General features: G+C 37.9%; 1 protein-coding gene across 1 annotated transcript; it reads left to right on the top strand.

Moving 5' to 3' along the window:
* The first annotated feature begins 1,143 nt into the window (after positions 1-1,143).
* drgx (dorsal root ganglia homeobox) lies at positions 1,144-8,099 on the top strand. The gene is made up of 7 exons (XM_038296337.1): positions 1,144-1,310; positions 1,445-1,524; positions 2,287-2,387; positions 2,810-2,911; positions 6,085-6,257; positions 6,694-6,806; positions 6,899-8,099. Exons 2-7 carry the CDS (start codon positions 1,467-1,469, stop codon positions 7,270-7,272), a joined length of 921 nt encoding a protein of 306 aa, XP_038152265.1. The 5' UTR covers positions 1,144-1,310; positions 1,445-1,466; the 3' UTR covers positions 7,273-8,099.
* The last annotated feature ends 3,519 nt before the right edge of the window (positions 8,100-11,618 follow it).

The following is an 11,618-nucleotide window of genomic DNA, read 5'->3' as shown; positions in this document are numbered from 1 at the left end:
GTGAGCCATAGTAAGGTTCTTTCCCAGATCTAGGTGCTGAAATGTCCAAAATAACAACAAGAATAAAAACAAAAAGTGGTTTGTAGAGTACAAGTCCAAATGCCGCACACTGAAGCAATGACACTGCCTCTGCCCGGTGAGGTGGAGATCTGTCGCTCCTGAGTATCCAGAGGATCCAGAGGAAAGTCATTCACCTTTTAGGTCTGAACTCCTGTCAGAGTTGTCTAGACCAAATCTTAGGATAAAGTTATCAACTGTTATTTGATTTCAATTTTCTCCACGTACTTCACCGAGGTCATAATAACAACTTTATTTTCAGTGGTGCATAAATTAATTACGCGCATTTAATAACTAAAATATCATTATATTCCCCCTTTAATAACATAAACGCTGCACGCCAGGGAAACCCTTAATAGCGCGGGGCCCTGTAACTGGCCATTATCCGCCTGTAATGATATTACAGAACCAATTACGCGCCATTAGAAGGGATTTTCTGCACTTTATGTGGTTTAGTCCAATCCCGCACTCCTCTTCTAAATTTCAGCTGCTTCTCGAAGCCTCATTTTGCCTCCACCTCAGAGACGCATGGCGTCTGCGCTCTGGCGTCCCAGAAGCGCTTTAAAACTAATTGAAAGGGTCCCGCAGCAGATCATTTATCTGAGGAAGCGAAATAAATCGCGGGACCCCTTGCTGTGAACAAAATCAAAAATTTGGCCTTGTGAGTGCTCTACATGCGCAAGCCCTTGTAAAGTGGACCCCCTAACACACCCTGACGAGCAATTAACCCGCCCGACAGTCAATCTAAAACCCAAAAGCAGTCATCCTCCTTTTTTAATATATGAAAGAACCAAATAAAAAAGTGCAGCGGTATGTGTGCATGTTTATGGTCAGGGAATATGCCTCACTCTGAAATAACAATCACTTGTGATGAATTTTTTAGGCACCTTGGGTATGTCTCTCTCCTCTTCTTTTATTTCTGTCTATCCACACACAGCATAAACACACACACACACCAGGGGTTCGGGGTTAGAGAGACAAAGCCGTGATAATCCGATTAGGACCAATTAGGCGTGAGATTCTGCGACACTAGCTGAAAGCCTTAACACTGTGTAGACAGTTATACAGTCATATAGACATCTGGACACTCCCAGAGAGAGAGAGAGAGAGAGTGTGTGTGTATGTTGGAAAAAGAGAGAAGAGAGCAGGAAGGATCTGGACACTCCCAAGCAGAGAGTCAGTGAGAGCGCAGCATCAGCCGCTTCTCTCCAGAGCGAAAACTCACTCTCATCAGCATCTTCCTTTACTTGAAGGTAGGATGGGCGCAGGTCTCAGCTTTGAAGCCTCCTCCGCCGTTTTGTATTGATCTGCAGCAACATAAGACTAATAGTTGCCACTGAGCACATCTGAGGGGAGGCTGAAACTTTTCCCCCCCTCTGTGTTTCAGGTTCCGAGACGCGCCATCAAGGATGTTCTACTTCCATTGCCCGCCTCAACTTGACGGAGAGTGCTGTCGCTCCAACACGCGTGAGTTTTTCCTTCTCTGGTGTCTTTTTTATTATTATTTTTTTAACATTTTTGTGCCAATTTTGCACAACGTTAAAACATTGCTTTGGTTTTAAAAGCTCTGAAAGAAGTTTATTAATCTTGGAGGCATTGCGCACAAAGTGTTTTCAGAAAACAGGCCATCTATATTATCATCTATATTAATAGTTATGTAAAGGCTGCTAAAGTCCTGCTGAAATGTGTTGTTTCTCAGCAATATTTTTAATTCTATAAGCAATTCCACGCGTAAGATTTAGGCCTATTAGAAAAAATGGTTAAATAACAATGTCAACGATTTTAAATAAAGCAATAGCCTTAATGTGTTCCTTCACAAATCTAAAGTAGATATAAAGGGTTTAATGTGATTTCCCCTCTCTGCTTGTGGCACTTTGTTGGCTGCGTTGGTGAGAAGCGCTGGTGGTTTGCCCCCGGGGCAGAGGGGCCCGCTTTGTCCCGAGCACAGATGTTGGGTGTCATGGCTCTTAGTTCGTCATGGTTCCCTTTAGACCTTCTGCGTAAATGTTTCATGAAACAAATGGAAACAAAATATGACCAGTTGGTCAATTTGTATGGGCCTTCTTCTTTTATTATTCAAAACAAACACATGTCCTTGCCTCATGGTTTGTTTGCATCAACGCGTAAAATACAAAGGTTAATTAAAACAGTTTTATCAGTAAAATTGGAAAGATTGATAATTTCTTTTGTTTTAATTTTTTTTTATCTTATTTTATTTAATATTTTTAGTTAATTCAGGCGGATTTGGAAACCACGCCCCGGCTGATTTCGATGATGGATTTCTGCGGAGGAAGCAGCGCAGAAACAGAACAACATTCACTTTACAACAGGTAACTTGTTAATTTCTAAACCTTAGCAGGACACATCTAGGCCTGCATTAAGAAATGTGGGGAAAAAATACAACAGTTGATTGCATATTGGCCTAAAATCAGGCAAAAGTTTGCTTTTTTTTCTTTCTTCAAGATTTGAAATATTCTGTGATTAATAAAGACGAAAAAACTTATATAGTCCAGCTGTATAATGAGAGAGCGAGCTTACCTTTAAACGTTTAAAGAAAGAAAGAAAGAAAGAAAGAAAGAAAGAAAGAAAGAAAGAAAGAAAGAAAGAAAGAAAGAAAGAAAGAAAGAAAGAAAGAAAGAAAGAAAGAAAGAAAGAAAGAAAGAAAGAAAGAAAGAAAAAGCAAACCTATGATGATTAGGTTTGTTAACAGTGAACTGAAAGTTGTGTCCAACCTTATTTTGTGTCCCTGCAGTTGGAGGCTTTGGAGGCCGTCTTTGCACAGACTCATTACCCGGACGTGTTCACCCGGGAGGAGCTGGCCATGAAAATCAACCTAACCGAGGCCAGGGTGCAGGTGAGCCGCATGCAGCGCGCACTGCGTCCTGTCATCGGGCACTTTTGCCCAGGCAAGGGAGGGGAGAGTAAATGAAGCCACTCTGTCATCCCAAAGATACACTTTAATAACATAAACGTAATGGTGAATATTAGATTAGCTTGATTAATCGGTCATTCATAATTAAGCAGCGATAATGTGCTGCACTAATTTGTCCGCGTCTGCATAGGCAGAAATACATCATCCACACAGATCCGGTGACGCACACCGGATCTGTGTGTCTGCTTTTTTTGTTTTATTATTTTTTGGGTTTTAAGAGGTGAAAAAAAGTCAGAATCGACCAAAAATCTTTTTGACTCTGTCCCACAATCACGTCTTAAGATAGGCATTGATATTCGGCTCCTGCCCTGCACATGTGCGCGGTTATAAACTTGGCCAAATGTAATTAGGTTAGGCGTCCTGTATGTAATTTCCCTGCATTCCAGATTTGCTTTTGGGTTTTGTTGTGCGCAGCAGATCTAATTGTAAGAAATATAATAGTTTGGCTTTTTGTTCCCCAGGGTCATCTTTACTATCGCTTAAACCCAATGGTGGAGCTTGATAATGGAATCCAGCGCTGTAAATTAGGGATTGTAAACAAATTATTCCCCCTCCTAATCCGATTACCGCATTCCTATTATTAAATCTGAACATGAATCCACCGCACTATGCAGGGGATATTAAACTTACATTATTATTAGAAAATAAATTTCCTTTCTCTTGTAGTGTTGTTGCCCCCCCCTCCTTTTTTTCCTCTTTTTTTGTAAAGTGTCAATGGGCCCTCCCCCGCATTAAGAGCACGCAGCAAATTGAGATTAATGGAGCAATTATAGCCCATTCAGAGATGGAAGCGGGTGGGGGGGCGCGACTTCTAGCTGGAAGGTGCAGGGGTGAGATAAGTCCATTGGATGCATTGTTGTCCTGTCATGAAAATGTTGTCCCTTTCTCTGCGAAATGAATGCATGCGTTTTGTTTGGCTGTTGACATCATTTATACCCTCTGCTACAATGGAGAGGATACAGAGCACATGCACGCAGACTCTAACCTCCATTCACACACCATGATTAATGCCTGCTAGAACCCAGTCCTAATCGAATCTGATGTTGTCAAACAATCACTAAATAGGGAAATAAACGACTTCATCATAGCTGCCTCTCTCTTGGGCAGCACAACTGTCAGCGGGAAGTCATTAAAATATGATAATGAAAAATTGCTCAATTAAATATTGTTACAGGCACTGACCTTCAGTCGATTAAGATCCCAAGAACTTGGCTATATGTGGTCTTTGCTGTGTGTGGACCATGAAGTTTTTTGGGGATAAATTAGAGGGAGGTTGGGATTTAGAGCACTTGGTGAGGCAGGTTCAAACACCTGAATCAATTGAGCTGAGCTCATCTGATTCAGCTTTTCCAGACCTGTTAACAAAACCCATATTATACTTGACAGGGAAACGGGTGTTCCTTGACATTAGCAGTATAGGGGTCCAAGATCATAATCAGAGGAATGTCAGACCTAGTCTACTGGGGCGTATGCCTCAAGATGTTTAGCAGTCAAATTTCTACTAATGCCACTGTTAGTTAACATAATGTTGGAAAATCAAAAAAGATTAAAAAGATAAAGTAATTGCGCAGTGTAAAAGTCACTTCTGTTTCAGAATGAACAATAAAAGTGCAGGGCAAATAAGAAAAATACAAGTGAAAAACATTAAAAAGGTCTGATCATTTATTTAATATTAAAGTGCTGCTTCCTTCTGTTCTAATATGCTGTTAATCAAGTCTGTGTTGGGAGCACATTTATTCAAAATGCTGTAATAATAAAAAAAAAATTTAACCAATATGTATATTGTTTATGCACAAAAGTCACAAATTCTTTAACAAAGTTCATCCTTTTCTCAGAAAAACTCACTTTATTGACTGCTTTGCTTAACTTCTGCCATTGAAAAAACTTTGAGTCAAAAGCCACAGGCTCCCTCTGAGAAACACAGATATCATAGCAATAGAAAATTCTGCTTCCAAATGGTTATAAGGCCAAAAATGTGAAGACATTTATAATTATAAAAACCAACAATAAAGTCATTCATAACCTTTTATACTTATAAATATTCCCCTGAATGTTTTCAAGAAAATGCGTGCAAAGATTGTTTAAAGGCTATTTCATGTTTTCGGTTACATTATATTGATCAGTGCTTCAGTTTTCTTTGTCATTTTTTGCCTTATTTGAGGATTTCTTTGCAGCCCATCCTTTGGGGGCGAAAAAGATTATTAATATGTGAATATAAATGCATAATAAATCAGTAAGGATGCTAAACAATAGACAGTTTGTCTTATATTTAAAATATAAAATACTTAGATTAAATAATTATTGTTTTTCCAAAATCTTTTATTCTCCAGTTCTTCTTTTCTTTATCAGGCTTTAAAGGCAACACCCTTTGTCTTGAGCGCTCAAAATGTGTCTCTATGTCTCGACAGAAAGAAGATTTTGTGCCTCTGATTGGATTTAAATAATTTTGCTGTTACTTAAAACCTAATGGAACAAAAAAACAAACCAAAAAAAAATCTAGAAGCTGAATTTACATATTTGTTTCTTAAAGGCATCATCACATTGGCCTGCCAGAGAAAATACAAATGTCTCTTCCTCACTTACCTCACAAGATTCTGAGTCCTCGGTTTTCTTGTTTTGTTGTTTTTTTTTTTTTTTTAATGAAAATTAATCATATTTTAAATATATGTAAATGGAGATATTAAAAGTTTTGAAAAACTGATTTTAAGTGTGTATTTTGAAAATATTGTAGTTCTTCTCCTTTATTGCTCCTCTGAAAAAAATTTATCCAGGTTTTTTTTCAGTGATTTCACAGCATAAATATTGATTTATGATTTATACGTATTTCCAGTTATACTACTGCCAGTTTATTTTACATTAAAGTTATGTATTTTTTTTTTCTTTTAATATGTCTAAATCTATGTATATTTGTGGTATTTGTATATTTAGCATATTTATATTTCTCACTTTGATTAAAAATAATATCATAATAACTTGTAACTGGCATGCTATAATAGTTTTCATCAGAAAATCTTAATTAGCCAGGAATGTATTTTCAGATCATTTGAATAAAAGCATCAGCACATCTCTCATGTTTACCTTTCAATGTTTTTCAGGTTTGGTTTCAGAATCGCAGAGCTAAGTGGAGGAAGACGGAGCGAGGTGGCTCGGAGCCTGATGCAGGGAAGGAGCCAATGAGCGATGGCACTCCTCCATCTCGCAGCATCAACTCTCAGTCCCCGGTGGACCACAGCAGGAAACAAAAAGAACCTCTGGAGATACAGCAGAGGTAAAGAAAAAAAAAAGTAATTTCACATATTGCCAAACCCGTGGATCTGGGTGCTGAAAATTCGCCATAAAAGTACCTCTGATTTGTCCACTATTCAAGTTATTCAGGTAGTTTCTGTTTCTTTTTTTTTTGTTGATATATATATATATATATATATATATATATATATATATATATATATATATATATATATATATATATATATATATATATATATATATATATATATATATATATATATACTGTACAGTATGTGATGAGACCTATGTTTGCAGCTCCATGGCATTGTTTACAACATTTTTTCCCTTCAAGGTGCCTTGACGTTTAAAAGCTTGAAATTATAGTTATTTATTGTTATATCTATGTGCATGATAAAGTGGTATGATAACCATACAAGTTTCAAGATGTTAAGATGCAGTTTGTCTGCTCTCTGCAGCATCAACAGGACAGTGGGTCCAGGCGGTCCGTTTTTTCCATCATGCATTCCAGGTACGCTCCTCAACTCTGCCACCTATGCCCAGGCCCTCTCACACGTTGCTACCCTGAAAGGTAAATATGATTCTCACTACCTGTCTGAAGATCCTGTATTTGCTGGGACAAATTCCTTATGAATCCAACCTTTATTCATTGTTCTTACCCAGGGAATGGTTTGTGCTCCTGCTGTGTCTCTGACCCCATGGGCTTGTCCTTCCTGCCTCCCTATGGCTGTCAGGGAAACCGCACAGCCAGCGTTGCTGCCCTGCGAATGAAAGCCCGCGAGCATTCAGAGGCTGTTCTGCAGTCTGCCAACCTGCTTGGCGCCGCAGCCACTCCTGGAGCAGGCATGGGAGTCCTATCCAACGTGAGCACGGCTGGGGTGGTTAGGCCTTCTCTGGGACCCAACATAGAAGTACCCAGCAGTGGTCTGAGAGGAGGAGACAACTCCAGCCCTGGCACCGCTGCAAAAGTCCCGATCCTGGGCAGCAGTCCTGACAAACATCCTCACTGCTCCAAGGAACCTCTGGATAAGAAGTGAGGAGCTGGACACAAATGTGGATGTTTGCTGATAATCTGTGATTAAGCCTCCTGATCTCTTCTAATGCTCGAAAAATGAGCAACAAAGCACAACTGCTGGCTGACTTCAGAAAAATCCTCTGACAGATGTTTTGTATGGATGGCAACAGAAACACATTTATCTGACTGTAAAGTATTCTTGTGAGAAATGCCGAATATCTGGGTTGGTGTGACGCTGGAAAAGAAAAACTGTGTTTTTAATAATTGTCCATCTACCTGCACTCTTGGACTATAATATCTATAACATAGATGCATTATGTGTGAAGCAAAAGGCCTATTTGATAATGTGAATTTTAATAATGGTGTGGGGACTGTTGCTTATGTTCTGAATGTCAGTGCATGAAGAGTGAGTGTTGAAGTTATGATAGTACTGGGGATTTTTTTTTTTTAAGTCAGCAGTGAGACAAAACAATGGTATCTATTTTTTTTTTATCTTAAAGTGAAAGTGCACTTTAGTAATATATCTGCTGTACTACATGTAAAAAAAAATGCCATTGTCACTGTGCGTGTTCAGTTATCCCTCGCTCTCTGTTAGCACATCTGTAGTGGCAGCAGACAGGAAACACACCAGTCCTGTTGTGACATGTTCTTTAAAACAATTAAAGATGTAGTCACTCATGTTCCTCTCCTGTTGCCTCTCGCTCCAGCCATCTGTTCTGATACATAATTTATGAGCAACTCTTAAAGCCAGAAGGGGACTCTTATCATTTATTTACTTTTAGGAACGCTTCCTGTTCCTACTGCTTAACGTTTTTTTAATTTTTTTTATAAATCCAAAAAAAAAAAAAACTATTAATTATGTTGAATTATGTTTAGTGTGTATGTCCACATATTTGTCGACTTCTCTTTATCCCCTTTTGAATAACGCTTTTGAATAACGGGTCAGCTGATCGGACTGATTACACTTAACTGCAGGACAACGGGCAGTAGTTCGCCTGATTCAATTTGAGTCCTTGAGGATTTCCAGGAAATTACTTTTGATAGTCGATAACACAAGTAAGTAAACTACACACACATTATCGTGAATAATTGATGGGAAATTATGTATTACCATGAAGTACTGGTTCAATAATTGATGAGGAGACACCCCCCACCCATGACATAGGAGAAGGAGATAATGTCAGAAGTCGTGTCTGATTGTACACAGCTCACTTTCATCTCTATGTTCATTAATATTACTATTATTATTATGACAACACCATTGTGTGTGCATGTTGTAAATATTTTAAAGATATAACAATAAAGTGATGCACTCATGTTCTTGACTTTTAGATTTTACAATATTTGTATTTAAATGTAGCACCAAATAACCCTGTAAAATGTTCAACAAAACTAAACAAAAAAAAAAAAGGTGCTTATCACTGCATTGTTGGTTTCTTTAGCAGGTACTTTACTGAATCTACAGAAAACATCTTGTTCTAATATAATGGTTTTATTTTAAGTCAATGGGAGAGCATCCATGTTAAGCCGGGTGACATGGCAGCTAATGATAACACATTAAATCAGCTTCACTCCAACAATGTGGCAGATTGGATAGCAGACCTCATACAAAAGGCGCCCAAAAACGCATTCAATCTCCCCAAAATTGACAACAGTAGCTGTGGAATTTAATCATTTGCCAAAACAAAGGAAACTGAAGTCATAATGACTCCGATCATCATTAAGTTCTGCATGGTGCCCATAATTCACTGCTTTAATATTTTATAAACAAGTCAAGTTGGTTGTTGACATTCAGCTTGTGCATGTGGCATCATTGATAATTTTCTGTCACCTAAAAAAAGTCCTGGTGATATTTCGTCGAGCATTGTTATATCAAATTAGCTGGAGAGCATCCAGAAAACAGACAAACACTGTGAATGTGGGGGGGACAGCAGATGAACTCTGTTCCTGCATTGCAGCTAATGGGCTTCTTTTGTTGCAGTAATGAAATATTATTTTTTTTGTCCTGCATAGAAGCAGTAAAATGTGTTAGCCCAGCCATCTACATCTACAAACACTACCCTGCGCACTCAAGAAATCCTTGTAAATCTTCACAGAAAAATTTAAAGTTAGACATAACTCCTAACGTGCAGTCAGGCCTGTTCCTCTGAAGGCCCAAAATGGCCTGCTAACACATCATCTCTGCTTTTAATTCCCACAACAGAGCTGATCAATAACACAATCAATTAGAATCAGTCGAGTTCATGTCTGAATGGAGATATCCAAACAAAGCCATTCTTAATGCAGCAAGTAATGTGCCTGTCTGCTATTTACCACTCAACCACAGCTCTCTCTGTTTTTTTATGACTCAGCAAAGGGATGAGCATCATCAGAGTTCGTGATCAATTCTCATTGGGCTCAGTGACTTTCTTACTGAAATCTTTAAAAAGATAAATATGCAGAATTATGAGGTACAATAACCTGAGATGATAGCTTCAAAAAAGTATTTTTGGCAGAGTGAAATCATTTTGGATGTGTCTTCCTAGTTCATCCACTAGAGGGACTTAGTGAGCAGGAATTGGGTGAATACTTCATACTTCATGAGCTAATCTCAGACTTCTACAGGGAGCCTGAATATTTAAAAGGAAGACATTTTTCATGTAAATTAAGAATGTTTTTTAATCTTTTCTTTTTTTTAGCTATCAGTTGTTATCATTTATCAGGTGTCATTAAGAAAAAATGGAGAAAAATAAGTAAAATTAAGAATCAGTAATTAATTTTAAATTCTAAAGTAGTATTCTTAGTATTACATAAAAAAAATAATATTTCTATAAATGTGTTTTAAAAGGAGTAGAGGGATTATTCTGCTGCCTCTTCCTTTCCTATAGCACTAGGAGCTTGAATGTGTGCTGGTGCATGCTTATATGAACAGGTCTGTCTCCCTTAAGGCCCATGTGTGTGTGTCCATCACCCGAGCTGTTCCGGAGCCACCATCAACAATCCCAGGGAGCAACCCGCTGCAGTGATCTCCTTATAAAGCAGCAGGGGTTGGAGAGGAGGTAGGTGGGAGTGAAAGAGGGAGGAACAGGTCCTCCCCTTCCTGTGCCTTATGGTACTTTTTTTTATTGGATTGAGGAGGGTTGTAGACAGGGAGGTCAGCCATTAAATGTTTGATTGCTGCTTAGTGTGCAATCCAAATTCATGAAGTTTTTCTTTTTAGTAAACTAATGAAAAGCAAAGAAATTATAAAAACATACAGAATCCACAAAATCATTCACAAGCTTCAAAGTTTATTACATATAGTCATAACAACCAAAAGCTTTAATGCACACTCTGAGGATTTTACCTGACAAAAAAAAAATGAATGAATCATCATAAAGTAGGTTAAATATAGGAGTGTTTGGTGTGTGTTTGTGTTAAACTTCCTTACCCTGGTTAACCTTAATAAAATCCAGTGCAAGCAATTGTTAAATTGAGTTTACTTGAGTTTAATTTAATCTCAGTATAAACCTAGCTGTTCTGTAAGGTCCTCAGAAGTTTTTCAGGGAATGTAAGTTAAAAAATTGCATCATTAAGACTGAGAACCACTAAAGACAAGTCAGGCAGAAAAAAAATGGAGAATGTTAAAGAAGGATGAGGTTTCAAAACAGTATCTTCAGCTTTATTTTTCAGAGAAATTTGAAAGCTAACATCCAAAATGGGGAAAATCGAATGGCATGTTTTGGAAAGCTGTTAAAACTTGACTGTCATTCTAAACTTAACATTTAAATACCAGCCACTCCTGGAAGAAACATGTTAGAAGAGATAAAGATATATGAAAATCACAGAGGATTACCTTCTGGTATGACATAAAAAACCCAAACACACATCCAGAACTACACTTCTTTCTGTCATACGCTCCAATTTTCCAGACAAAGTCCAGACTTAAATGCAATGTGGAATCTGTGGCAAAACATGAAAATTGAAGTAAACCAAAGCTTTCAATCATATCTGACTGAAATTACAATGTTTTCAAAGATATAATGGGCATACATTTTAGTCCCTAGATGTGACTCCAAAGCTGGTAAGATGCACATCCTCAAGACAAACTGGAAATTTGGATGGAGAAAATGCTCATTGTTCCAAACGGTCATATGTTCCACACTCATTAGAATTTTACTTGTAAAAATATAAAAAAATATTTTAAAACCAACCATTGCTCTCAGCTAAACTCTACTTTTAGTTCAACTCTAAAATAACATGATGTGTAGTTTTTGTGTACGATGTGACACATTGGGAAAAAGTTAAAGAGGTCTCAGTTTGTCTTGGCTTCAACCAGCTTTGCTGCAGTGTTGTGGGTGGTGACTAAAGGCCACTTGTTTACAGTCCTTCTTACTGTCAGCTCTGTTC

This window comes from Cyprinodon tularosa, unplaced genomic scaffold, assembly GCF_016077235.1.
Source record: "Cyprinodon tularosa strain WSP-4 unplaced genomic scaffold, ASM1607723v1 ctg37, whole genome shotgun sequence".
NCBI classification, from domain to species: Eukaryota; Metazoa; Chordata; class Actinopteri; order Cyprinodontiformes; family Cyprinodontidae; genus Cyprinodon; species Cyprinodon tularosa.
This window is presented reverse-complemented; position numbering and strand designations above follow the sequence as displayed.

What these genes read in the sequence shown, in the direction of transcription:
- drgx (XM_038296337.1), top strand. Translation starts at nt 1,467, where the DNA reads ATGTTCTACTTCCATTGCCCGCCTCAACTTGACGGAGAGTGCTGTCGC. An exon ending in TAACCGAGGCCAGGGTGCAG is followed by an intron (nt 2,912 to 6,084) that starts GTGAGCCGCATG and finishes AATGTTTTTCAG; the next exon opens with GTTTGGTTTCAGAATCGCAG. An exon ending in CCTCTGGAGATACAGCAGAG is followed by an intron (nt 6,258 to 6,693) that starts GTAAAGAAAAAA and finishes TGCTCTCTGCAG; the next exon opens with CATCAACAGGACAGTGGGTC.